This window comes from Manis javanica, chromosome 2, assembly GCF_040802235.1.
Source record: "Manis javanica isolate MJ-LG chromosome 2, MJ_LKY, whole genome shotgun sequence".
Lineage (NCBI taxonomy): Eukaryota > Metazoa > Chordata > Mammalia > Pholidota > Manidae > Manis > Manis javanica.
Window position 1 is genome coordinate 3,325,283 of NC_133157.1, and position 27,121 is coordinate 3,352,403.

Sequence of the window (27,121 nt, forward strand, 5' to 3'; positions counted from 1 at the left end):
ATGATTATGAGGACAATGCGAAATTATCGATAGGAATCACCATTTATTAGGTTAGGGTTACGCAAGATAATGCTTAAAATAGGATGTAAAGAGGTCACATACACACTCAATGGGCAACTATGAAAAAAAAAAAAAGACAACTGGGCAAAAAGACTGAGAGAAGGACGCATGTGCGGCAGGGTGAGGCTTTACTGAGTGTTTTCTCTGTTTTTCTCCTATAGTTGTAGTTCCATGATAGCAAAAGGGAATCCTAACATTTTTAAACGCTTTACTATTTTAACAACTGAAATTTGGAAATGACCCAGATGTTCAACAACAACGTATCCTTTAAAAAATATCTATGGCGCATCCACTCAGCAGAATAGGGTGTGAAGCCGCCCTCTCACTCCGCCCATGTCCAGAGGGAGGGCTGGGCCTAGAACCTGTATTATTTCTTTTAAAGGGTGGGCTTCTAGGGAATTTTCAGTTTCTGCTTATTTTAAAATGTTGTCTCATTACCTCGATGATTCACAATAAGCTCAAGTTATTTCTGCAACCAGAAAAGACCAGAGAAGCAGAAAATACAGGCCTTGCCCACTGGAACGCCACCGTTCCTTCCCTCTGCCAAAGAACAGGCCAGGGCTCTCCCGAGGCCCAGGGTGACTCGGGGATGCCATGTGGCAGAAGTCCAGCCAAGGCCGTCCTTTGGAGGGAAACAAATCGCTGTGTGACCTTGGAGAGGTGGCCTCGCCTCTCTGTGCTTCGGTTTCCTGCTCCGGGCCCAGAGGTGGGACGCAGTCTAACGCCCCAGTGCTGGTACCCGGCTCTGAGCCAGACGTGGGCAAGTACGAACCCGCAGAGGCTCTGCCTCCAGGCTCCGCACGACTGACCAGCCGCTTCCCTCAAGTTTGCGGTTTCCATCCACAGGGCCTTCCCAGGGTCTCCAGAGGCGCAGGAGGCACCGACCGAGCCCCGGGAAAGACCGACCGCACCCGGCACCGCGGGGGAGCCCGCGCCCAGCCCCCGGGCCGCGCCCGCCGCTGAGCATCCGCACCCTCGCGGCCGCCCCATTGGCCGGCGCCAGCTCTGCAGGGCTGCCCCGCAGCCAATCGCGACCGGGGGGCGGAGCTGCGGGCTCGCCGAATGCTCGGAGCTGCTGCTGTTCGCCGGGCCTCCTGTCCTAGCTGCCCGCCTCCCGCGGGGACCCTGCGAGGCGAGGCTGGCCATGCAGGAGCCGCTGCTGGGGGCTGAGGGCCCGGACTATGACACCTTCCCCGAGAAGCCGTCCCCATCGCCAGGGGAGAGGAAGCGGGTCGGGTGAGAGTCGCTGGGCCTGGGGGTGGCGGGTGGGGACTGGCCTTCTCTGGCCACCTGGGGCCTTCTCCGACCTTAGGTGAGTGGCCCCCCGGGGCCATCTGGTCTCCTACCTGCCCCAGACACACGAGCCCTATTTAAGGAGCTGGTCCACCCCAGGACCGGCCAGTCCCCAAAAGGCACAGACAGGGAGACTGAGGCCTAGAGGGGGTGAGGGGCATGCCTAAGGTCACACAGCAAACGTTGGGTAGCAAAGCTAGAAACGGAAACCAAGCCTCTTCTGTCAGTCACGGGGATGGGCTTTGGGCCCTGCCTCATGCATGCCCTGGGGTTTTCCCAAGGCGGCTGGCCCTCAGGCTCTAGGGAGATGCCAATCTGACTGGCCCTCCACCCAGCCCTCCCCGCGGCTGCCCTCTGAGCCTGACAGGGCAGCGCTTGTGCTCAGGATGGGCAGCAGTTCAAGGAGGGACTCAAAGACCCCCCTTGCTCTATCTGCCACCCTTCCAGGGCCCTGCAGAACAAGAGGGTGTTCCTGGCAACCTTCGCTGCGGTGCTGGGCAACTTCAGCTTCGGATATGCCCTGGTCTACACGTCCCCCGTCATCCCAGCTCTGGAGCACTCCTGGGATCCCGACCTGAGTCTGACCCAACCCCAGGCGTCATGGTTCGGGGTAAGGGCCATGCTCTGTGCTAGGGAGGGGCAGGGCACCAGGAGCAGGGCCCGCAGCTCTGTGCCCAATCTGAGACTCCTCCAGGGCCCTGGTCCGCCTCCTCCCTCCCTCACTCTGGGCTCCAGGAGGGAGTGTGGGGGGAGCGAGGCCAGATGATGGCTCCAAAATGGAAGAAGGAAGTACAAGCTGGTGGAGGGGGTGTGGGAAGCAGCAGGTGGGGAGGTGACCCTCTGTCTGCCTCCCAGAGCTGGTTGTCACAGGGCAGATACCTCCCTGGATGATGGGGTGGGGGTGGGGCGCAGGGGGGCAGATGCCAGTGGAAGGAGGCTCTGGCGGGGGCATGGAGGGTCCCAGGGCTGATGGGGGCTACATGGAGAGGCAGAGCACAGGTCCCAAGAGTCCCAGGATTCTGGAGTTATAACACAGGAGCTAAGCTAATAGCCAGCGTGCGCTGGGCATGTGCCAGGCATGGGCTGGGCACTTTCCATGAGAGCTGCTTAACTCCAGGGCCAACCCCAAGAGGTGGGTGCTATTGCTCTCTGCATAATACAGCTGAAGAAACTGAGGTTTAGGCAGGCTAAGCTACTGACTGATTCTGCTTACTGCACCTACAGGGAATCCAAGAACCCCTACATCTTAAAATCCAGGGGCTTCAAGTTACAGTTCTCCTGTCTGCTCTGTTACAGTATTACACATTTACACACGAGGCTGCACAGAACCATTGTGCACACGTGTCCCCCCTCTTCCCCACTGCGGCACTCCTAACAAATGGTTGTCCGCATGCTGCTCATTCGCCCCTGGAGACAGAAAGCTCCCTGGACCGGAGTCCTGCCGCACAGCCGCCTCTAGGCTCTCACTGGGGGTAGGGATGCTGAGTACCCAGACCGCTCTGCCCTGCGCCCCTTCTCTGCAGTCCGTGTTCACCCTGGGCGCAGCGGCTGGGGGCCTCAGTGCCATGGTCCTCAACGACCTCCTGGGCCGGAAGCTCAGCATCATGTTCTCGGCTGTGCCCTCGGCAGCTGGCTACGCACTCATGGCGGGTGCCCACAGCTTCTGGATGCTGCTGCTGGGGAGGACACTGACAGGCTTCGCCGGGGGGCTCACAGCTGCCTGCATCCCGGTAAGGCCAGGACTGCACACCCCAGGCCTCTAACTGCCTTAGCACTGTGTTCACCACCATTTAGCTAAGGCCTCCTGGCCTCCATACCCACTGGTCAATGGAGAGTTAAGCCAGGGAGCCTCAGCCCACTCTCACCAGAGCAGCTAATTACAGGGAAATCTGTCCCCACATTCCAGCTGCCCCCACCCTGGACTCCCCAAACTTCTTACCCCTGTCCCTGACAGTCAGACACATTGCTCAATTGGAGAAAAACACATTGAGCAATGGGGAGGAACGGGAAGTCCCTGCCCTGTCCCCAGGCCTCTCCATCTGCTCCACACACACCCGGACAGGAGCTGGGGCAAGCCCGGCAGGAGACAAAGACACCTGGGGGGAGCATGGACCAGAGTCTGGGTGCCCGCGGGCCTCCTGATTCCTAGCCTCACGCCACCCATTTCGAAGCTGAGTGCTTCTTCCCACTTGACAGGGAAACTGAGGCCTGAGGGAGGTCACATAACGAGTCTTGATCAGCAACTGCACCTCTTCTCTGCCTGGTCAGGAAGCCCTGACCTCTGCCCTTCCCGAGGTCCGCCAGGGCCACCTGTCTTATCTCAGGCCTGGAAATCTGCGCTCTCACCAAAGGCCCAGGGTGGGCAATGTGTCTTGTAGGTGTACGTGTCTGAGATTGCTCCTCCAAACGTTCGTGGGGCCCTGGGAGCCACACCCCAGCTCATGGCGGTGTTTGGATCGCTGTCCCTCTACGCCTTTGGCAAGTATTGCCCAGATGAGCACCGAGCACCTCGGGTGTGCCAGCCTGGGGCGACAGGGAGCCGCTGAGCAGACCTGGGTGGACAGGGAATGAACGTGCCCCTACACAAGTCAGGCCACTCTGCCACCACCGTGCTGTGTACCTCCAGGCAACTTTCTGCCTCTCTCTGGTCACAACCCCACCCCCACCCCCAACTGGGCAGTGAGGGTTTCTCCTGGGCCAGCAGGCTTCAAACTCTCAACAGCAAAATGTTTCTGTCAAATAGTCCATATGGAGGAGAGATCTAGGGCTGGCTGAGGTGGGTGGGGGTTTGCAGGTAGAGGCCTGGGACCTTCCCTGCTCAGGCTACACGTGTCACCCTGTAATGGCCCTTGAGACCCGCCAAGGAACTCCTACCATGTGCTGGGTCCTATGCTAAGGGCCAGGTAATCCCTGCAGCTCCTCCCAGTCTAGATCGTGGAGACCTGGGGCAATCCAGGTAGGCTTCCTATAGGAGGTAGCCCTGGGACTAGCCCTTGAGGGTAGATGAGGTTGCTTGGAGGCCCTAGTGGGAGGGGGCTCCGTGTCCAGCATGGACCCTAGTTCCTCATCCCCTCCTGTCCCCTAGGCCTCCTGCTGCCGTGGCGCTGGCTGGCTGTGGCCGGGGAGGGTCCTGTGCTCGTCATGGTCCTGCTGCTCAGCTTCATGCCCAATTCGCCTCGCTTCCTGCTCTCAAGAGGCAGGGACTCAGAGGCGCTTGGGGCACTGGCCTGGCTGCGCGGGGCTGACACCGACATCCGCTGGGAGTTTGAGCAGATCCAGGACAATGTCCGGAGACAGGTGCGGAAAGGCTGGGTGCCCAGCCCAGCACACCCACCTGTGGCATCCACAGCTCTGTGTCCACATCAGTCCCTGGGCCTGTCTGAGCCGTAGCCGCTTTCCTGGAAAGTGGGGATAGCAGCAGCTCCCACCTCCAGGAACTGGGGCTGTATCTTAGCACATGCTCGGTGTGATGGATGACTGGGGACCCAGAGATACTGACCAGCAGGAATCTGCCTTTGGCCCATCCACTAATCCAAGGGCCTGGGTCTGGGTGTGGGTTCTGTTCCCTGGCCTGGACTGCCTCAGCTCAGGGGTTCTTCCCTGGAGGAGGGAAGAAGGGAGTCTTCTCCCCAGCCCCAAGCAGTCCAGGACAGGGCGGCACCTGCCAGGGGCGCCAGCACAGCCCCCTCAGCTGCAGCCTCATGTCTGCAGAGCAGCCGAATGTCGTGGGCTGAGGCCCGGGACCCCCACATGTACCGGCCCATCATCATCGCCTTGCTGATGCGCTTCCTGCAGCAACTGACGGGCATCACGCCCATCCTCGTCTACTTGCAGCCCATCTTTGAGAGCACGGCCGTCCTGCTGGTGAGAGCCTGGCCCCATGACGCTCCCTGGCTCCACCCCAAGTCTTCCCTCACTGAGCACCTGCTCTGTGCAATGTGCCAGGACTTCACACGCCACTGGGAGACCGCCAGGGTCTCAACTGTGTGCCACGCACCTGTTCTCAGAGTAACATTGTAAGGAAAGTTGACGTTTTAAATACACAGGATTACAGAGGAAACCAGTTTTACGGAAGCACAGACCCCCCCTGGGGATCAGGGACCCCAGGTTCAGAACATCTGCCACTCACTGAGGGGAGTCACTTCCCCTCCAAACCTCAGCTTCCTCCTCTGCACAATGGAGATAAGACAGAGCCGGCTCCCCTGGCCTGTCTGGGGCCCACAGGGAGATGAGATTTGAAGACTAGTGACAGCAGTTTCACAAGTCATTGTCATGCCTGGATTCTGTGCTGGCCCTGGTCCCAGTGGTGGGCACAGCAGTGGTACCCTTGCACTAGAGGCCCTGCAGGCCAGACCAGGCGACCAGAGAAAGCACCTGGCACTGATAGGTGCTCGATGGCTCAGTGTCCCCAAGAAGCTGGGCCTGAGCACCCTGCCACACCTTGTGGGGATGAGTGGCCCAGGAGCGGCCGTCAGGGGCCCCTCAACCCCGGTGGCTTCCTTCCTGCAGCCCCCTGAGGATGATGCGGCCATTGTGGGGGCAGTGAGGCTCCTGTCTGTACTGATGGCCGCCCTTACAATGGACCTGGCTGGCCGCAAGGTTCTGCTCTTCATCTCAGGTGAGCGCCAGCTGGTCTCCTGCGCTTGCTCGTTCACACCTCAGCCCTCAGCAGCTGCCACCCTTGTAGTGGGCGCTGTGTGGCTGGGAGCTCGGAAGGAGCTGGTTCACACTGCCCTGTTGGCCCTGCCTCCCCAGCGCCTGGCACACACTGGCTGCTCCAGAAAGGCCTACTCGGCTTGTGTGAACAAAAACCAAGACGCACCATGCGTGCGGTGTGATGGAAGCCCAAACATGCATGGGTCAGAGCTTGCTGCTCCGTGGGAGATGCACGGCCACAAACCTGAGCCACACAGGCACAGGGTGCTGAGGGAGGGGCCCCCATGGAGGACGCTTCGGGGGAGTGGCTGGCTCAGGGGGTCCTGGCCCCCGAGGGCCACCTGTCTGTCCACAGCAGCCATCATGTTTGCTGCCAACCTGACGCTGGGGCTGTACATCCACTTCAGTCCGAAGCCCCTGACCCCTAACAGCACTGTGGGCCTGGAGAGTGTGCTCTTGGGGGACCCAGGGCAGCCCCTGGCAACGCCTACCAGCTACCTCACCCTGGTGCCCCTGCTGGCCACCATGCTCTTCATCATGGGTAGGCATGGCAGTGACTCCATGGGGGCGGTGGGCAAGGGCTGGGTGGGCTGCCGGCCAGGTACAGAGGGGCCACCTGTGTGTAAGGTGTGGGGCTGTGGCTGTCCTGGGTGGCACGCTGCTGTGGCAGTTTGGCTGGGTGGTTGGGCAGGCCCTCAGCAGCTCAGCAGAGGTGGCTGAGACCCCTCCTCCCCTCCCCGCAGGCTATGCCATGGGCTGGGGGCCCATCACCTGGCTCCTCATGTCGGAGATCCTGCCCCTTCGAGCCCGCGGCGTGGCTTCAGGGCTGTGCGTGCTCATCAGCTGGCTCACCGCCTTTGCCCTCACCAAGTCCTTCCTGCTGGTGGTGGTAAGTGCTCGGCCCCAGGACACCACCCCCCGGCAACGTCCGGGGTTCCTCCATCATGTCCTCTAAGCCTGTCACGGCTGTGCACCCCCTTCATACCAAGGCCAAGAGCCAGCCAGGGACAACACAGCTGAACCTCCACCTCCATTACAACAAACAGACGCCGGCTAGATGGCGGTCCTGAGGAGTCAGGCGGCCCCCCAGGGCCACAGCCGCAGGGCGCCCTCGAAGCTGGGCCTTCTGTCCCGGGGGCAGCTTGGGTCTCTCAGCGGTGTGCCCTGCATATGCGCGCCTCGCCCAGCCTGCAGACACACAGCTCCTCCTGCCTTTACCCCACCTCTTGGTCCAAGAACCCCTGGCAGGCCCCGCAACCAACCAGAATCTCTTTGAGTCCCAGTTTCCAAGTCCCGCCAGGGCAGGTGGCTACCCTGGAGCAGTCAGTGGGTCAGGTAGGGGGTTGGGGGGTGCCAGTGGGCTGGGAGGGGGAGCATGCACAGGCCGAGCAGAGGCGCGGGGTGGGGAGGGAGGGAAGTCACCGTCGGGGGTGGGGGGGGTCCCAGAAGAGTGTTCAGCACTCTCCCAGGCGGGCTGTGGCAAGCCGCCTCCTGCAGGGGGAGTGTGGAACAGACGAAACTTAGATGATGGGCACAAGGCCAGAGGGCCCAGCACAAGAGGGGGCTGCGTGGACTGCCAGGCCGTGTGGACCATGCTGAGTGGCTGGGTCGTGTGGAGGCAGTAAGGAGCCCTGGGAGGGCTCTGAGCTGGGCAAGGAGCAGCCGGGGACCCCCATGGCTGGCTAAGGCCGGCAGGGCCCACACACTCATGCTGGGTGGAGCGCCCTCGGGCTCCCCTGTGTGACCCGGCCTCCCTTTGACATCCCCAGAACGCCTTTGGCCTCCAGGTGCCCTTCTTCTTCTTTGCCGCCATCTGCTTGGCAAACCTGGTGTTCACCGGCTGCTGCGTGCCTGAGACCAAGGGCCGGTCACTGGAGCAGATTGAGTCCTTCTTCCGCACTGGGAGGAGGTCCTTCCTACGCTAGGTCAGGGTGCCCACCAGGGAGAGGCCAACCACTGGGCAGCCGGGCCTCTGCACTGGCCACAAACTGCACCCAAGTCCAGGAGGCAGCAGCAATATGTCACCTGCTGAGCACAGGACAGGCCCCCCGGGACAACATGCTGGCTCTGGGCAGGCAGCACTGCTGACCAGCCCTGGCCTCGGCTGCGGCATCATACTCATCAGCCAAGACCCACCGGCACGGGCTGCAGGAGGCATGCGGCCCAGCGGCCCACACAAGGCTCTGCCAGGCACCCTTGGGCCTAGTCCCTTGCTCACACATAGAGGATGTCTCCTCGGAGGACTGTGATGAGCAGGCAGGGCTGGGGCGGGGGAGTGGCTCTGCACAGGGTCACCATCATGTCACCCTGTCCTGATCACTCAGCCACCACTGGGCACCTGGGCTATGAGGAGGAAGGCGTGCACCCGAGGGCTTGTGCGTGCCACAGGGAACATTCTGGACCCCCACAGACCAGGGCCCAGGACCCAACAGACTTGCTGTCTGCAAACCATGTTCACCCTACTTGTAAAATAAAGAAATTGGGCCCCTGGCCCTGGAGAGGAAGGAGTGAGGCCTATTCCAGGTGGGGGAGTGCCCCCCCCCAGAAGCCGAGCTAGACCAAACTGTCAGCCAAGGTCAGCAGAGCCTGCTGCCCCAGGCGGGGTCCCCTTTCTGGCCACCCGACTTGTCTACAGTAATGCGGAGAGAAAACAAAAGCCCAGCCATAGGGTCAGCCCTGCCCAACAGGCTCCAGCTGTCCTCGCTGTGGGACTCAGGTAAATCACTTTCCTCAGCTGATGCTCTGAGCAGGCCAGTTACTCCCCTGCTCAGCTAGCTTGGGGTTGGAGCACCCCCACCACTTACCTAGGGCACCAGAGAAGGGGGTTACAGGCAGACAGCATGAGTGAGCATACCAACTACCACCAGGCTTTATTGCTCAGAAGTACACGCTGAACACTGAGAGGAAACCAAGGCCACTACAACAGTCCAGATGCAGCCAGCAGCCCCTTGGCCACCTGTACAGACGGTCCTTGCAAGACGGGACCCCCACTGGGAGGCAGGCTCAAGGGCTCTGGGACTGCTATGCTTACTGGGTGCCTGCTCCCTCTGGTCTCTGGACGAGGGGCTGGAGGGTCCTCCCACCTCTGAACCCAACTCTCAGGCCTGCCCAGCACCTACCCAGCTTCCTCAGAGGGCAGAGTGCAACCTTCCTAGACACACAGCCAAGCCCTCTCTGGCAGCAAGGACCCCTGTGGCAGGGGCAGCAGGGCCGGGCAGAAGTGACCCCACAGTCCCACTTTCTAGATAAGAATGAGCCAAGAGGGGCAGGCAGCACCCTTGCTCCTCCTGGGAGGTAGGCAGGTCTTATTCGCAACACACAGAGAAGACACACATGCTCGCGTGCATGTACACACACACACACAGTCCCCACCAGCCTGGAGAAGCCTGGAGCCCACAGCCCTCTGAACCCAGCACTGGCCTGAGGAAGGTGGCCCCAGAGGACCCGTGAGGCACGTGTCCCACCATGCATGCCATGCTGGAGGGCTGTCCCCTGACACGCCCTAAGGCAGTACCCGCTGCTCCTCAAATGCTAACAACCCCAAAAGGTGGAAAGTACATCTGGGAAGCAGACCCGAGCACAGCCCCAGGGCTGGTTTCAGCAAAGCAAGACTGGACCCAGAGCTCTGGGAGCTCGGAGCAGACCCGCCGTGGGGTCCTGGGAGGAAGAACAGGAGCTGGGCCCCAGATGGAACATTTTTTCACCCCAGCCCATTTCTGCCCAGGCCCAGCCAGGCCCAACAGACATGCCTAACAGCTGAAGGCCAGCCTGCCAGTCAGAGAAACCAGTGGGCTGAGGCAGAAAGTTGATGGGGCAGGAGGAACGGACGGCGGCACAGAGGGAGGCTGGCAAAGATGATGTACGTGCCAGGCTGCTTCCACACTGGTAGCTTGCCACCAGAGCAGTGGGGACAGCTCACAGTGGGGAGGCAGCTCTTATGTCTCCCAGCTGTCAAAAGGGAAGAAGCTCCCTGAGGGCAGGCTGGCAGGAATGCCAGAGGTGAGTCAAGCTTAGACTCTACAACCGGGCTTAGGCCATTGTTTATATGCAGAGCCACACCAGAGAGGTGGATGGGCAGCCCCATGGAGCAGGGGCAGCCGGCCCTCCACACCTCCTTAGCACCAGGGCTGGGCAGGTGATGGGAGGAGACCTGGGGGCCCAGGCCAGGCCCGTGGGCAGGTCCTGGAATGGCTTGTCCAGGTACCAGGGGGCTGGGGCAGGGAGCGCTTCCCAGTTGGCAGTCCGGCAGCTGCCAAGGCTGCTGTTCCAGGTACTTGAGGAAGGGCAAGCAGCAGCACTCTGGCCAGTTACCAGGCCCCCAGTGACACGCCTCCCCGCTGGACACAGGACCAGTGTCCCCAGGGGAAGCTCTCCCCCACCTTCAGCAGTCCCCAGTGGCCCCGTCAGCTCGGTAAGTCTGGACATCTGCCCAGCGGGTGTTTGTAGCTGAGCCAGGGCAGCTGGGAGGAGTGGTGCCAGGTGGGCGGTCTGTGCAGAGCTGCCTCAGGCTCTATCTACCTCAAGCCGTCCAGCCTGGGCCACTCGAGGCTCACACTGCTTGCCACTACCGCCGACCCTGCTGCTGGCCAAGGCCCCCTGAGCCCTTGCCCGGCCCCTCAGCATGTGGCTCAGGACACACAGAGGAGGTCTCCAGGTGTAGGGACGTGCAGAGGAGGGCGTCCCTCAGGGCCGACGCTCCAGGCCTCACCCCTCCACGACGTGTTCACACACAACCAGGGGGTGGGCAGGGAGGGTCGGGTCACCCTGACCGCATCACAGGCCCCCCTCCAGGGTGTCTGTGAGCTTCTCCTCATCCGCCTGCTGTTTCTGCTGCTGGATCCTGGCATAGGAGATTGCGCTGCCCCTGGGAAGACAGTGAGTCAGTGTCACACAGGGATGGACCCCAGGCACACAGCCCTCCCAGCCACCACCAGACTCCTGGCCTGTGACCAGGCATGACCAGGCAGGGTCTGCCGGGCCTCCTCCTTTCCCCAGACACAGGAGAGCCAGTCTTAGAGACATGTGTCACCTCTAAGACCAGCACAGGCTGGGATGCCCAGGCTCTGCAAGAGAGGGTGGCGACTGACTGGGACACCAGATGGCCCTGGAAGGGAGGAGGCTCTCCCAAGCCAGGTATGGGCCATCCCTGCTACAGGTTGTGACAAGGCTCGGCCAGGCCACCAGAAAGCCCATAAATTCTCCTGCTCTCCTTCCCTACAGCTGAACACCCTGGGGCACTGACAGCCTCTGGGCCTGTTTCCCCAGCTGGCTAAGAGAGGCCACCCTCAGCCTTCCTCACTGGAGACTTGGGAGGCAGGAAGTAAAGATACCCCCCAGGATTACTTTTTGCCCAGAGCAGAGAGTCCATACAGCACTCCTGTGGCAAAGGCGATGGCATTGCCGAGCAGCGTGGTCAGGGTCAGGCTGATGACGATGGGGCCAATGGCCATCCTGGGGGAGAAGCAGCGGTCACCAGGGCGCTCCCGGCCCAGGGCCTCATACCACCTCCAGGCTCCCCAGGAGCCCTGCAGCCCCTTCCCAGACAGTCAGGTACAGAGAGGACCTCCAGAAACCAGAAGCTAGGCTTTAGAAAGTCTTCAAACACCCATGAACTTGATACAAAATTCTGTGCCTTTTCTGGGGAGAAGACCCGAAGCTTTCATCTCACTTTTGAAAGCGACGGAGCTCCAAAAAAGGTTAAACAGCCTAAGATGGTCCAGGGCCTGCCACCCTTCATAATGACAGGCAGATCAGAGAATCAAATGTCAGTCCAGCCCCTTACTAGCTTTGTGGACAAGTCACTTCACTTCTCTGAGACTCAGGCTCTCTATTGAGAAGTGGGGCTCAAACCTCAAAGGCTTTGAGATCGAATGAAGTAAGGCATGCTAACGACTTAACACGATGCCTAGGAACAGCATAAACACCAAATAAACGTTGGCTCCTATTAGCTCAGTAAACCATCCATAGCTGCACAAGAAAGCTCCCAAAGATTAATGCGCACAAGACCAGGGGTTTCTGTCTTGCAGTTTCCTGCTGGAAGCAGCTAAAGGGTAGCCCCACGGTCTGTTCCCAATCCACTTTGGCGCCACCTGGCGGCAAGTGTCTATTCTGGCTTAGGCATCCACGGGGCTCTTACCCAGGGTGGGATTTCCAGACCTGTGGCAATGATTTGGGGTTAACCAGGGCCAGGAAAATACTGGCAACTTGAGGACCAGCGCTCTGCCCTGTCACTTCCCTGTGCACCGGCACTGGCCAGACCCTACCCACACACACTCTGCACATAAAGATTGACCTGCAGCCACCTGGCTGCCAGATGAGGAGCAGAATGGGACAAAGAGGTAATAAATCTTTAACATAAAAACACATAAAACTTGCTAAGTTAAACATTGAAATACCAATAGGTAAAAAGTAAATGGCCATTTTCATTAGGAAAATGCAATTAGTAAAAAGCAGGAACGAATGTTTCACCTCCTAGATAACAGATGTGAAAATAGCACATGCAGCACTAGCTGGGTGGAGAGGTGGGAGACACTCAGATAACCTCTTTAAGAAGCAATTTAGACCCATATTGGGATCTTTTAAATGACTGTAATCTTTGATCTAATAATTCCATACCTGGAAATATATCCTAAAGAAATCATCACAAACGCAGAAGTTTTAGCAAGCAGATGTTCACCACAGCCTGATTCATGCCAGCTTACAAATTAAGGAGAGCATGATATATCCAAGTTGAATAAATGTTATCATTTAAAGTAATCTTATGAAGTCTTTGTGGTAATACTGAAAATGTTATATCATGATGATAAGTGAATAAAAGCAGGATACAAGCATACTTATAATGCCTGTAACTGTGTAAGAAACAGGTTTTAAAAATGCCTGCAGACAGGAGCTCTCTTGTCCCCTCCTGGCATGAGCCAGGAGCTCTTTCCTCTCATTTTATTTCTAAATAAAAGCCTGTACCTTGCTCTCCTAAAAAAAAAAAATGCCAGCAGACAGACTGAAAGGAGACGCATCAAAATGTTAACAGGAGTGGGACTTTGATGATAAATTTGTTTCTATTTGCCAAATTATTTTAATGAATATATATTACTCTTAGAATTTTAAAAACACATTAAAGAAATGAAGATCAAGGCAAAGGACACAATGCACACTAGTGTGTGATCCTGTGTCGCTCTGTGCCTCAGACACTGGGAGACGGCTCTAGAACAGAACATGCATCTTATGCTCTGACTGTCAAACCTAGAAGGTCCCCATGAAGGGAAGAGCCCTCTGAAATAAAAGCCCTGGTACTTATTTCTACAGATAATCTAGATGGTAACAATTAATGCTGCTGCTGCCAAAGCCACTGAGAGCCTACTGTGCGCCAGGTGCTCTTCTAGAAGCTCCCATGTATTAAACACATCCTGAAGTTAGTTCAGTCTCACAACACAGAGGCAAAGTATTACATATTTCACTTGTTAGAAATAGGAGAAAAAGAGAGGAGAGTATTTTGGAAGGCTGTATTTTCTGTTCTGCAACTTGCTTTTCCCTTCGTGTCAGGACACTAGATTGACCACACTCTTGGCAGGCTGTACAGAAACATATTGTATGGATCTGCCAGAATTAGTTTAACAACCCCAACTGATGGGCCACAATTCCAGGCACCTCACATGTTCTCCACTACATGCAATGCTGGAAGGTGTACACATCTCATGGCTGAATCTTGTATGACTGCACCTGTGGGCTGAACTCTAGATGTGCGGTCCCGGGGTCACATTTCATAGCAGCTGTCATCACTGACTGCACAGGCTCTCCCAGTGTAAACCTCTGCCGAGAGGTGACGGATAAACCTGTTCCGTCTCTCACCCGGCCAACACCACCATGTGTCCTCTGGGTCACTGAGTATGCAGGGTTTTGAGGAACCACATCAAGGGCCCTTGAGGGTTAAGCCTCCCCCCTGCAGCCCCTCACCCGCAGTAGAAGACAGCCTTCTGCCAGGAGCGCAGCCGGTCCACCTTCTCCGCCACGGTGTTCGCGGACTCAACGAACTGGCAGCAGAAGGGCGCCTCACAGAGCAGCAGGATGAAGGCGTTCGTGCTGGAGGAGCGAGGCAGACCACAGAGGCAGGCTGGCGACCGGGGGACAGGACAGTCCCCACGCCAGCGCCCACGGAACACTGCCCTTTCCCTCCATTCCCCCCACCCCTCTCTCCAAGGCGCCCATCTCTCCCTCTCAGAGCCTCTGCTGAACCCTTCACCCCTCCACGACCGCTCCCCACAGGCCATTCTCACTAACTGAACAAAGGCTCCTTGAGGGAGGAATCTGGGTCTTCTTTTTATCCTTCTCATCTGTGAAGGAGAAATAAGAGCCCCCTGCATCTGGCACTGTTATAAGCTGCAGCCAGTTCCTCCATGTGGAGCACCTTGCAGAGAGCCAGCCGTGGCTCTGCCGGCTATTAGCATTACTGTCACCGTCACCACCACTGCCGTCACCACTGGGAGAACTGTGCCCAGCAGCAAGTCCTCCACCAGGAGAGCCGGGAGCAGGTCAGCCAGTTCACAGACAGTTGCTGAGGGCTGACACAGCCCTGCCCTTGGGAAGCTGGGAGAAGGGGACTTAGCAAGTCCTTTTGTACAGCCCTGTGTTCAGGTGGGGACAGCTAAGCCACAGGGGACTGCTCCAGTCTGTGTTCTCTGTGGCTGGGTCAGAGTCACAAATGCTGACCCTTACGGTGTGCCGGACCCTTCCATCGCCCGCAGCCTGGGAGGAGAGCCTTCATCACCCCAGTCTGCAGAAATGCAGGCCCAGAGTGCCCCAAGAGCCAACTGAGCCCCGGAGCAAGAACTCCGTAAAGCGACTGCTCCCCGGGCCCCCAAGCCCGCCTCCCTTCCACGGGGATCAGGCTACAGCAGCAGGAGGTAGGCGGAGGCTCATCTAGGGCCTTCCAACCACCTGACTCTGTGCCGACCCTGCTCTGCCCTATGGCGGCCGGCACTGCCTGCCCACAGCTAAGCCGGGTCTCCTGATCCCGGCCCCTGACGCCAGCCCTGTCAGACCCTCAGTCCTGGCAGGCCCTCCAGGCTATGAGCAACCAGAAGAAGAGCCTGTGGTAGTGGACCTGGTGCCTGCAGATCTGAGTCAGGAGACACCCAGGAAATGTCTGTGACCTCGGCCTTACACCCGGTAAAAGCCAAGGCGGGCGTTCCCCTGGCCCCGGCCCCGATGAGCGTCAGGAAGTCTAAACATGGCGAATATCCACACAGTGGCCACGAACGACACGCCCCGAACCCCACCAGGCAGAACAGTCTCGGAGCTACTCACATCATCCACACGCCAGCAGCGATGTTCAGAGGGTGGACGGTGATGCAACTGAAGAGGCCGGAGACGGCGCAAGCTTGAAAGCGACAGACACGGGCAGGAATCAGGGAGGAAAGGGCAGAGCCTGCCGGGAAGGCCACGTGGAAGATGGCTGGCAAAATCATGACACCTAGCAGTCTCCCTCTGCCATCTGAGGCAAGTAACCGGTGTGTGTCACAGGTAAGGAAGCAGGCTCAGAGGGGTGCAGCCGCTTAGACCGGGCCCACAGTGAGGGTCGCAGCTTGGAGCTCGGCAAGGCTGCAGGTATCTTACCCTCTATCCAGTCACGGGCTTGGAAAAGCCCGACCCTCCCCTGGACACAGGCAAGTCCCTCCCACCCCTGAAATACCAAGGAGCCACAACAAGAGGGGTGAATCCTCTTCTACCCCAGAGAGTGACTTCTCCAATGCCCCAAATGTGCAGCCTTGCCCACCGTCCCAACTGTACCCCTTGCACAGGGACTGCCACACTCGCCTCCCTCCTCTATACACGGCCTGCAGCCTGGCTTCACCAAGAACTCCAGAGGCCTGCTGGGCAGTTCCAGGCAGCGGGCTGCTGGGCAAGCATCAGCCCAGGCCATAGCTGGGGCAAGGCAGGAAGTCAAGCCCTCTGCGGCAGCAATTAGCAGTCAGTTCATTAAACTTGCAGAAGCTACTCTGCACCTGATCCCTGCCTCGGGCCTGGAATTCTGCTGTTTACCATGTAACCCTATGCAGACAGCAGGCGGTGGAGATGGACACCAGAGGAAGTGAGCCCAAACTGCAATGGGACTGCCCTCATGTACCCCCAAGGTCTCCTAGGACAGCAGCCATACTTTCTGCCTACCAAAGGTGGCACCTGTCCTGGACACGGCACATACGCATTCAGGCAGCAGTGCTCCTGAGGGCCACCAACGTGAATGCCCATGAGGCATACCGCTTCTTCCCTGTCAGCTATATCTGGTCTCACCTGGCAGCTGGCCTACCCTCCCTGCTGCAGGTGGCATTTTGCCTCCAGTTCTGACCCTACCCCCACTGTTCTCCCAACAGCCATCCTGGAGGGAGGACCAAGTTTAAGCCCAAACAGGCTCCAGCCAGAAGTTCCTCAACGACCTAGAGCCAGCGCTCTTGCTAAGTGAGGGAGGCGACCTGTGCGATCCTTCCCCCAAAGCTACTGCCCCCAGACAACTGCTAAAACCCAGATGAATGCCTCTCCGAGGCCCCCCACTGCAGCAGAGGGTGACCCTACCCCAAAGAGACCAGCCAGAAGCACAACCCTTATTTGAATCCCATTTTACCTCCAAAATGCTTGCATGCTTTGCATTCTACCCTGTACTATACTATTCGGTATTTGCATGACAATCACCTCAAAACTGCCAATGAAAGTGACATTTCAGGATGATGCCACAGGTTTCCGGATGCTTCATCCGCAGCCCCAACAAAATGAACCACTGGGGCAGCGCGGATACCCCACTCTGAGAATCACAGAACTGGATGGGGTGCCCACGGTTAACCAAGGAGTCAGCAGGGCCACTGACTCTGAGGTGAAGGGAGGGTGAGGGCCCACAGGCCACAGTCAGGGCCTTGCCTTCCTCCCCTACTGACCTGTCACTCCCCACTGCATCCCCGTTCTGATCTGACAGGGAAACAGCTAAGCAAACAAGAGGGAGTCATATCTTAAGGTCTGACTATAAGCCACGGTCTCCTACAAATTCAAAACCAAGCTTGCTCAGAGCAGCAGGGACTGGGGGACATTTTGTGATTTGGGGGAGGGCCTTGGGGGAGGGCCTGTCCCATTATCACTTCTGGATAAGGGCACACCCTGTCAGAGCAGCGCACTCCTAACCCTGTACGCCTGAGCCACCCACCAGGGACTGGAAGGGGACCCTAAAAAGGTGTTCCTTCCCGCAGATCTGATGACGGCCTGCCCTGCCCTGGCCCCAGCCCTCTGTGGCAGGAAGACACTGTTCAAATCCTTCAGACTTCTCCAACACCCCCTTTCTAAGACCTCCCGCTGTGTCCTCCTGCTCCAGCGATTCCCAAAGTTGAGGGCAGCAGGAAGGGCGCAGACCATTCAGACCAACTTTTATTTGCCTCCAGAAAACCTGCCATGATCTTTATTTCACTTCTGTAACATATCTGCCTTCCTATCTACGTTCTCTGGAGGCGTGTGCTAAAAGAGCCAGGCTTCCCGGGGAAACTTGGGGTCCGGGTGTGTGTCCGGGATGGGGCTGGGGAGAAGGAGAGAGGAGAAGTGGCTGAGGCAGAGCTGACAGCAGCCCAGAGATGACAGCTCAGGGAACGCACTGGCCTCCAAGTGGACAGCGAGCACCCAGAGGAGAGGCCGCCTCTCTCGGCTCACTGCCCGGAACCTCCCTCGGGGCGCACCTGACCCTCAGGAAATCTGGCCACACCCGCAGCCGCCCCACCTACAAACACCGTCAGCCCAGAGGTCAGGAAGGCTGCCTTCCCCACCCACGCCCAAGTCAACAGGCTAGGCTGCCTCGGGCCTGGCTGGCCGCTCTTTACCAGCAGCACCTGGGACACCTCGGGAGGCGCGGAGTAGGTGCCGCACGGTCCTCTCGGCCAGGGGCGCGCAGACACAGTGACAAACGGGACCAGCGCCCCCGCGGGAGTTCGTGTTCCCTCCTGGAACGTCCCCGGGGGCTGCCAGCCCAGCCCCGGACCGAGGAGCCCAGGCACAGGCCCGTAACCACAGCAACCGCGCGGGCGCCCCCGGCCCCACGCGGGTCCAGTCCGTTGGGGCGTGCGGGAGGGGCGAGGCCGGGGCGCACGCGCGGTGGGAGGCAGGGGGCCGGCCCCTCCCCCGGGCCGGGTACTCACAGACGGCCCCCAGCACCCCCGACAGGCGGCACAGCCAGCGGTACCACCACGTCATGCCCTCCTCCTGCGCGGACGACGCCGAGCTGACGGACGACGCCGCCGCCCCGCCTGGGCCGCTCATGCTGCCGCCGTCGGGAGCAGCCCGCCACCCTTACAAAAGACTCGGAGGCGGCCGCGGCCGCCCAGCGCGCTGCCTTGTGGGAGAGGAGGCCCTCATTAGCATAGAGGGCGGGGCTGGAGGGGCGCCTGCGGGGCTCGCGCTCGGCAGCGTAGGAGGCGGGCCCTGGCTGCGCAGGCCTCCCAGGCGGTTAGATCTTCCCAGCCGACCGGCGTCGGGGCCCGAGTGACTCCGCGTTCCCTTCCCCCTCCCTCTCCGGGGGCAGGGGGAGGAGGACCGCTAGCGGTGGCGAGGGGCTCGCTCAGGTCAGGACTGGGTCTGGCGCCCGGCCGCGACGAGGAGCTCCCGCAAGGTCGTGGAGGTTTTCACGCCGTTTGGACAGGTTATGAGAAGGAAACGCCACACAGTCCGCACGTTCCGTTTATTCGTAGAGGCCTGGGGCTGCCTTTCTGGGGTCCTCGCCTACCACCGCCCGGCCTTATGCATGCTGGAGGCCCTAAAGGAGATACTTAGGATTGGAAGGAATTCAAATTGGAAAGTACTGAGACCAGAGTCAGCTCTCAGCTCTCGGGGGCTGCCCAGGCACCCAAGAGGCGCTCGTAAAGGTCAGGTTCCTTCCTCCGCCTTCCAGGGCGCAGGGAGACAAGGGCTTGGAGAGGAATCTAGGGCAGGGCCCAGCCCGGCTCGGGTGTTCCAGATCCGAGGGTCCAGTACTGGCCCCGCAGTCTGGAATGAGCCTCCAGGAAGCCCTGGCTAAACTCCATCTCAGCCTGGCTACCCTCTGACTCCCAGTAGAGCGCCTGCTGTCCACGGAATGTTGTGGTCCTCAGGCTGTGGATGTCCCGGATCTGAGGGGAGAAGGACCAGGCACATAGCACTCAGTAGAGCCCTTACTACCCTCAGGGTCACATTTACCCCTCATACAACAGCCCTGTCAGAGGAACACTACCTTCTACCCAGGAAACAGGCTCAGAGGAGTTGTGCCATTTCCCCAATGACACACAGCCAGTGTGCCAAAGCTGGGATTTGAGCCCAGGTCTGTGTGATTCCAGAGGCCAGGAAGCCTCTGCCAGGAGAGCTGATACTTTGCAGAGGCCAGTTCTCCCAGAACACAAGAAACCCCATGGTGGGGGAGGGAGTTAGCCCACTCTTCTGAAAAAGTTATATCAGGGTCTAAAATTATGCTTCAGTCCTAGACTAAGTGACAGTCTGCATCAGAAAAGGTCTTTCCTATTTCACTCTTGTAGAGAGCACAATAAACATATACTGGTGAGTAAGCAGAGGAAACTTTTCTCCTGTCCTTTCGCTAATGATTTGGAGGGTTTTGGTCTGCAGTAAACCCAGGGGGTCCTCTAGCCCCACATCTCCAATCCCCATCTCTAGGGATGGCTGTCCAGAATCAGCAAAAGTCAGCCCATTCCTTTCCCCATCCTGAAAGCCTTACCAGGATATAGGCGGCATCATTTCCCATGCTCATGTTGGTAGCCAAGGCACGGATGGCGATCCGCGCCCTTGGAGCCACACTGATGAAGACACGGCAGCCCCCCGTGCTCCTCCTGCCTGGAATCATTGAGGGGCTCGTGATTTCACCCCGAGGTCCAAACAGCTGCACATCACATTCTGCACAGAACAGGTGGATGGACTGGGTATGACCACTGTGGGGTCATAGAAGCACCCCCAGGAAGACCGCTAATGCCAGAGGCCAGGGCCGCTCACAGCAGGGAGCTGTGGGGGGGGGGCAATATGATGCTGTGGCCAAGGTGGGGGCTCCCAGGCAGAAGCTCCCCCCAAGCCCCACCTCTACTACTTCCCACTGTGACCCTAAGGCAAATGCTTTAACAAAGCCACATGTCAACGAAGTTGCGTGTGCAGAAGTGTTTAACACTGAGCCTGTCACAAACGCCACTGCCACTGTTGGGAGCCAGTGGAGTTCTGCCTGTCTGGGCCTGCTGGGTCCCCCACGAGGCAAGCACCCAGGCATGGGGAGGCCAGGAAGTGAGAATCCGAGAAAAGGAAGGTGGCAGGCCCTTGGCTCATAAACGCCAGTGCTCTCAGGCACCGGTGCAAAACTGGAGGCAGGGGAGGCGGCGCCAAATCTGTGGAGGCAAAGCCTCTTTTCACTGAGGCCTGGGGGACCCAGAAACCTCTGGAACCAACTGGGAAGCCACCTTCAGTCAGTTTGGGCTGTTGGGAGAGGGCAAAGTCCCTGAGGCCACCATGAGGGCAACTGGAGGACACTGGTGGGGTGCTGTCCTCTGCAGGAGATGCGCATGTGCACACGCCAGGCAAACGTGCACGAAACATGGGATGAGCCAAGAGCACAGTGCACCTGCACGGGGGGACGTGCTCGTGGAGGGCCTTGAAGGGTCCTGAAGGAGCTGAGTGCTGGGGCAGGGCTCGGGGATGCAGGGGCTTGTGAGACAGGGTGAGGGTGTGGCCGGAGTCCCATGTCCACCCTTGTCAAAGGCCCCAGAGAGGAAGGGACACACACAGCCCAGGACCTCAGCCTGGGGCTGTGGGTATCAGGAAAGGTTCTCTATCTCGCCGTCACCCCCTGCCTTGCCCACCGCCCCGTCGGGACTGGCCCGGGGGCAGCAGCCCCCATCCAGCCACCCTGCGGGAGGTGAGAGGGCACTGGTGCCTCCTACCTTTGTGGGAGGGTCCTGGGGCAGGCCGGCTCCTATACCGCAGCACAATGCCGCCGCCTGGCTGCAGGCGGCGCTGCCTCACCACTAGCGTGTTGGCTTTGGAGCTGAAAGTCATGCCGGTCAGCCTCCTGCACGTCTTCCTCCACGTGAGCCTGCCCCAAAGCAGCAGCATCTCCCCTAGGGAGCAGCAGCCGTGAGGCGCAGCGCCCCTGCTCCGGGTCAGCAGCACCATGGGGCTCTGGGGTAGCTGAGCTCTGGTCCCGACTCTCCCACTTAGTAGCGAGGTGACTCTAGGTAACCAGCCACATTACTTAAACTCTCCTAGCCTGAGATTCTTCATCTGTAAAATGGGGACCATCACACCGCAGTCATGGATGGCCATGGTGAACACGACTGGGATGCACGTGGAGCACCCTGCTGGGAACTGGGCACCCTGGAGGCACGCCCACTGGCACCTGGTTGCCCCACTGCCTGCACAGCTGTGTGTGTGACCCTTAGACGTACCAGCGCTGCAATTGAGGGAACTCTCAAGGACATGGAGGGTCACGACCTCGCCCAGGGGCCGCCCGATGGCCACTGCACAGTCAGCCTGCCCTGGGCCTCGCATGTCAATGGTTCCTGTTGGCTCAAGGTGCTGCTGGCCACACGCACCTGGAAAGGGAGGCGCACAGGTGAACAGAGCTCCCCGGCGGGGCATCCCCAGATGCTGGGGAAGGGGAGGGGGAGGCAGGGGTGGGTGACACCTCCTGGGCCCAGCTGGAAGCCTTCTCAGGCCAGGGAGAAGGCTGCATGGGTCAGAGTGTCAGCGTCCAAGGCCCCGAGCTGCCTCCAGGTGCTCCGGTGAGAGGGAGGCAGTACAACTACATGGCCTTGGGTCACACCATGAGACCTGCAGGTCACCTTCCATTGATGATGACGAACGTGAGCTTGCACCTCACCAGGGAGGAAGAGGCCATCCTTGAGCCCAGCCTCCCAAGCCCATCCTTTCAGCCCAGCAGCACACATGTCAGTGTCCCAAGTGCTGCGGCCACAGGACAACCCCCAGGACATCTCCACCAGCAGTTCAGCCAGACTCTCCCAGCTGGAGATGCCCTCGACCACTCCTCCTGCCACCAGCCAACCACCTGGGCAGAAAGGTTAAAGGAACGTAACTGAACTCAGCTGTGCTTTCTTGGGGCCCTGGCAGGAGTCCCGGTGGCTGGACAGCTGGGGGCAGGCTGTGGGCCCAGGGCTGGGGCCATGCCAGGGAAGCACCAGCAGGGGCAGCTGTGGTCTGGCCTGGAGCAGTGGCTTCCTCTTGGGACACTGGGCTGGGGGTCCCCTGCCCAGCACAGGGTCCAGCCCAGCAGCCCCGCACTGTCGCTGGCTTGGGCAAGTGCTGGCAGAAGTCAGCTGGCACAGGCGCCTGGGCCTGGGGTCCAAGGCAGGCATCATGCCGGCGCTGGATGCCATCCCCGCAGGAGGCAGAGCACTGCCAGGAAAGAGAGCGAGTTGGGGCCGACCCTGCCAGAGGGAGATGAGGACAACAGTGACCCCCAGCCAGAAGCGATCTGATAGAAGCTGTGCACAGCCTAAGCATTTCCACTCTACAGATGAGGAGACTGAGGCTCAGAGAGGTCCCCTGCCATGGGTCATACAGGAAGGAGGAGCCGGGATTCAGGCCCAGATGGCTGTCATCCCCGGGGCCTCTCCGCCTCTCCGAACCCCAGGGCAGGACCAGGCAGTGTGGCCTTGTCCTACACTCCATCAGTCACTGCAGCCCGGCCCACGCCCTTGTCCAAGCTCTCCTACAGCGCACCCAGAGCCAGGATCCTCTGACCAAAGTAGGTGGCGGCTGTCCGGTTTGCCCCTTCAGCCCCTCCACACCAGGAGTGAGCCCCTCTGCCAGGGAACCCGGCCCTGTTCACCTTGGTCTTTCCCATGCCTTGCGAGGTGCTGAGCATGGGATGGCATTTCCTCACCTGGTGGAACTGAGTCCTCTGCCCTTGATCGTCTGGTGTCTCCCAGCCTCAGGACCTCTCAAGGCCCAGCTGCCTCCAGGTCTCCAGGCCTTGCTAGGTCTTCTGTCTCTAGGTGCCCTGACTGCCCCTCACCAACAGACCCCACTTCCTCACATTTCAGGGGACCACAATGAATCAAAGCCCTGCAGGGTCCCCACGTATCCGGCCACTCAGCTGATGCACTCCCTAGCTCAGCCATAGTACTTACCTGTGTCCAGGCGCTGACATGCCACCGGTAGGTACAGTCAGCAATGACACAAGGGATGCTGGCCTGTGGCCGCGCCAGAGCTGCACAGGCCGCCCCGTCCACCTCTGTATCCTGGCCTCGGTCGAGCTGCACACAGGCCACAGAGCGTGTGGCAGTGCCGAGGCCACAGCTGGCTGAGCATGGACCAAGGGACGTGATTTTCCATCTGCAGGAAGAGAAGACCCCACAGAGAGGCTGGGCCTCCCCCAAAGGCAGCACTGCCCAGTGTTTGGCCCAGTTTCTGAGGCCCTGGGACCTGGGAGTGCAGCCTTGAACTCTTCCTGTCCAGGCAAGGGCTCATGGCAGGGGAAGGCTCTCCAGGAAAGAGACCTCTTTTCCCTTAACAAGGTGCTCCCTTTCTCCCCCTTATCACATAGGGCTCATCCAAGTAACGGGCAGGGGAAAGATGCCCCAGGATAAGTGAAACAGACTCAGTAACTCAGCATCAGTCAATCCTGCCCATGATAATTTGTGAGCATTCAACAAATGATAGCGGTGGACCTTTCAGAGCCAGGACTGAACCCAGGCAGCCTGTGCTGGAACCAGGGGTTCTGTTCCTGACACTGTGCCACCCCCATGACCCTTTGCTGCCATGTCTCAGACACAGGCCTTCCATGGGCCTGCCATTGTTCCAGATGCTGGGGAAATGGCAGGGTATCTGTGCTTCTCCACCTCGGCACCATGGACATTTGGGGCAGGGTGGCTCTGTCCTGGGGGCCACCTGTACAGTGTGGTGTGTTACGCAGCTCTCCTGACCTCCACCCATTAGCTGCCAGAAGCATCTCCCCCTCCCCAGGCTTGACATTAAAATGGGAGGCAGACCCTGGTTTAGAAACCACTGCCTTAGGAAGAAGACAAAGCAATAAACAGAGAAATTAGTAAATGTGAGGTGGCAGCAGATGCTGTGAAGAGTACAGCAGAGCCGAGGGCCACGGGGCGGAGCGGGTGTGCCCGTCCGGACAGGTGTTCGGGGACGACTCCGCACCTCTGTGTCTCGGTGCATTGAGCAGATCCTGGGTGACAGGCAGCCCAGAGAAGTCACCCTCAGTGTCTGGGAAGGCAGGTGCAGAAGCCCTGAGCAGGAGCACCCTGGAATACCCCAGAGCATCAAGAAGGGTGGGCTACAGTGACACCCTAGGGTAGCCAGAGCTTGTGTGGGAGCAAAATTCCCATAAAGATGCTAGATCATCCTTCAATGTGATGCGGAAACTTAGATGGGCGTGCAGCCCAGGGACTTGGGCAGAGGCAGAGAAATCAAGAGACACTGTGGATGGCGGCTGGGTCATAAAGCTAGGATATTTAAAACGATCTGACGTGGGAATGCGACGAGGCGGGGAAAAAACCCCAGCGGAACCTAGCAGAAAGCCTCAGCGTAAATTTCAATGCACACAAGAACTTAAGATGTGCTAAAGGAGCCAGAGCACAAACTCGGCTGCTGGGTAATGATCTGGAAGAACAAAGCTGGTTCCCTGCTTTGCAACATGCCCCAAACAAATCCCAGAGGAGTAAGGGTTCTAATTTAAGTGGAAATCTTATCTGTCATAGTGTATTTCTTTAAAACCAAACAGACAGCTAGGAAGGCAGCATGGCAATAAGGTAACACCTAGTCAATCTGGTGGTGAGGTGTAGGGGTCTGTTAGCTTCTTTTCTGGATGTTTCTGTATGATGAAAGAGCACTTCATTATTAAAAGTGCAAAATCACATAGAAAACCACGCAAGCACTGTGAAGAAGGTGGGTGGTATTTGCCCTTCCCCATCAGGCTCCAGACCCCACCTCTGGACCCCACTGTCCTGTGTGGGGTGGCACCACCCTCAGGTTCTGCTCAGAACCGCCTCCTCCCTGTGAAGCCCCAGGCCTCCCCACACCCCATCAGAACCCAAGTGCCGACCGTGTTTTGCTGGAATGTCATCTGACACCAGTGCGGCCCGCCTGGTATTCCGGTTTCCTGAGGACTGTCCCCTGTGCCACTGAGTGGCCTTTAACCCCCACGGCACTTGGCCTGGTGTCTGCCACCCCAGGAGCTCAGGCTGCCTATTGGGCCACAGGGGGGCTACTGACCTGGGTGGGCAGGGCTCCGGGCTGCAGGCCTCCTGCTGCTGTGGGCGAGGCAGCCCCTGGCACCGAGTATCTGGCAGGATCTCCTCGTCTCTGTCCACCCCGTGGGCCCGGGCACAGTACAGGATCCTCTGCACGACGCCTCCCCCACAGCTCACGCTGCAGGCCGCCAGCTTGTACTGCCACCTGGGGCAAACCAGTGTCAGGGGGACACCCAGGGGAGCGGGCTTCCCCTCATTTCCCCAGACTCAGGGCCTGGAGAGGGTCTCTCACTGGGTGTAACTGAACATTCAGAAGAGCCCATTTTACAGAAGGGGAAGTTGAGGGTAAACATGTGTCCAAAAGGCACTCAGGGGGAAGGGGAGGTACTCAGGGCCTGCAAAGATGTCCGATAAGAATCCCAGCACCTCACCCACCCCCGCTGGCCCAGACTTCCTCCCTGCAGTGTCTGCCACGCAGCACCAATCATGTCCATCAAGATGTGTGTCTTCCCATCTGTCCTGTTCATGGCTCGTGTCCCCCTCGCCCCGGTGTCTGCTCCAGGAGGGCAGGGGTGCACATCTGTGTTGCTCATTACTGTGTCCCCTGCAGCTGTGTCTGGGTAGCGGTGCTCAGTAAAGAGCGAGCTATAAACCCCAACCATGTGCCTCAGCCCCGATCCTGCATGGTGCCTCGCTCCCTTGAAGGCCCCCTCAGCCTTCCGGGGCACCAACATGACCTGCTCCTGCAGGCGAGGACGCCGGGGTCAGGAACCTGCTGGGGGCCTACTCCACGGAAGCATCTGAGGATGACCTGTCTGCCTGAGAAGAGGCTCACCTGGCAGGGCAGGGCTCCAGGCTGCAGTCCTCAAGGGGGCTGGGCCTGGGCAGTGGCCAGCACTTGGAGTGAGGCAGGGGGACGGGGTGGCCACGGTCCTGCCTCACACAGCGAACAGCCAGTGGCACCTGACCCCCTCCACAAGTCACTGGGCATGGTGCCAAGGCTCGGGTCTCCCACCTGCAGGAAGAAGGCCAGTGCTCTGAACGAAGCCACACCCCAGGGCGAGACTCCTTTCTCCCCGGGGTCCCAGGCTGCTGCCCCTGCAGTCTCCTTCCCCACTCACCGAGCTGGGCACGGGGCAGCCTGGCAGACCTCCTGCCGGCTTCCAGGCTTGCTTGCCTGGTCACACAGCTCTTCCTGAACAGGAGTCCTGAGGGTGGAGTCCATGCATGCAAAATGCAGCTCCATCAGACCTGCAGGGAGGAGGCAGCGGCCCCACAGCCCGAGAGGAGGGCTCAGCAAGGACCACGGGTGCCCAGCTCTCTGGAGAGCCCTGACAGATAAGAAGGCACATGTGGAGGCCTGGCTCTGCCACCTAACAGCTGTGTGACCTTAGACAAGTGACTCAACCTCTCTGAGCCTCAGGTTTATCATTTAATGGCACCTAACTTGCAGGGATATTTATGCAGGCTTTAAAGGGGACTCACAAAGAGACTGGCAGATAGCAGGTGCTCAGCAAGTGGCAGCTGCTATTCACTGAGAGGCACTGTAAGAATTTCTGTATGAAAATCTCTTACCGTGTTTATCATAAAGATGCTGTTAAGGCCAGACTCCTACCACTTCTCCTCTAGGGTCAGCCTCAAAAGGTCTGCTGTCAATTCTAAACGTGCTGAAGTTTTATGGCACAAGTGATTGGGGTTTTCGTTTTAGAACAGTTATCTTGAAATCGGTTTTGTTTTTCTGGTTTGGCCACCAGGAAGCTCAGAGCTAAGTTTGGGGCCCATCTCCCAAAGATTTTCTGGACCTTAAGAAACATGCACTTGGGTGGCAATATTGCCAGGTGTTATGGGCTTTCCCAACTTTCAACCAATCAGTGAACACATGCATGTGGCTGTTGGTACACTGC

General features: G+C 59.0%; 3 protein-coding genes across 14 annotated transcripts in view; 1 reads left to right on the top strand and 2 right to left on the bottom strand.

Annotated features, from left to right (window-relative positions):
* Nucleotides 1-1,060: 1,060 nt before the first annotated feature.
* SLC2A6 (solute carrier family 2 member 6) lies at nucleotides 1,061-8,513 on the top strand. Its single transcript, XM_017662367.3, has 10 exons — nucleotides 1,061-1,296; nucleotides 1,801-1,963; nucleotides 2,877-3,083; nucleotides 3,732-3,831; nucleotides 4,439-4,650; nucleotides 5,065-5,217; nucleotides 5,863-5,971; nucleotides 6,365-6,550; nucleotides 6,753-6,898; nucleotides 7,779-8,513. Exons 1-10 carry the CDS (start codon nucleotides 1,205-1,207, stop codon nucleotides 7,932-7,934), a joined length of 1,524 nt encoding a protein of 507 aa, XP_017517856.2. The 5' UTR covers nucleotides 1,061-1,204; the 3' UTR covers nucleotides 7,935-8,513.
* A 341-nt stretch (nucleotides 8,514-8,854) lies between these two features.
* On the bottom strand, nucleotides 8,855-18,379 carry CACFD1 (calcium channel flower domain containing 1). 3 transcript variants are annotated; one of them, XM_037007786.2, is made up of 5 exons: nucleotides 18,168-18,379; nucleotides 15,310-15,496; nucleotides 13,960-14,085; nucleotides 11,353-11,460; nucleotides 8,855-10,873 (listed from the first exon to the last, which is right to left on the bottom strand). In XM_037007786.2, exons 1-5 carry the CDS (start codon nucleotides 18,286-18,288, stop codon nucleotides 10,783-10,785), a joined length of 633 nt encoding a protein of 210 aa, XP_036863681.1. In that variant the 5' UTR covers nucleotides 18,289-18,379; the 3' UTR covers nucleotides 8,855-10,782. The 3 variants fall into 3 exon arrangements, with proteins under 3 accessions (XP_036863681.1, XP_036863682.1, XP_036863683.1); XM_037007787.2 differs by having other exon boundaries at nucleotides 15,310-15,430; nucleotides 18,168-18,378; XM_037007788.2 differs by having other exon boundaries at nucleotides 15,310-15,382; nucleotides 18,168-18,375.
* A 135-nt stretch (nucleotides 18,380-18,514) lies between these two features.
* The window catches only part of ADAMTS13 (ADAM metallopeptidase with thrombospondin type 1 motif 13), a 30,154-nt gene continuing 21,547 nt past the window's right edge, over nucleotides 18,515-27,121 (bottom strand). For 4 of the 10 annotated variants that reach the window (XM_073222041.1, XM_073222045.1, XM_073222053.1 and 1 more), the window contains 9 exons: nucleotides 26,339-26,468; nucleotides 26,053-26,232; nucleotides 25,240-25,422; nucleotides 23,142-23,346; nucleotides 22,091-22,436; nucleotides 21,438-21,584; nucleotides 20,934-21,110; nucleotides 19,730-19,905; nucleotides 18,515-19,133 (listed from right to left, as the gene is read on the bottom strand). In XM_073222041.1, coding sequence (XP_073078142.1) covers nucleotides 18,948-19,133; nucleotides 19,730-19,905; nucleotides 20,934-21,110; nucleotides 21,438-21,584; nucleotides 22,091-22,436; nucleotides 23,142-23,346; nucleotides 25,240-25,422; nucleotides 26,053-26,232; nucleotides 26,339-26,468 — 1,730 coding nt within the window. In that variant the 3' untranslated portion in view covers nucleotides 18,515-18,947. Of the gene's footprint in view, nucleotides 19,134-19,729; nucleotides 19,906-20,933; nucleotides 21,111-21,437; nucleotides 21,585-22,085; nucleotides 22,437-23,141; nucleotides 23,347-25,239; nucleotides 25,423-26,052; nucleotides 26,233-26,338; nucleotides 26,549-27,121 lie in introns of those variants that run through there. The other 6 variants (XM_073222061.1, XM_073222043.1, XM_073222055.1 and 3 more) reach the window with 5 other exon arrangements.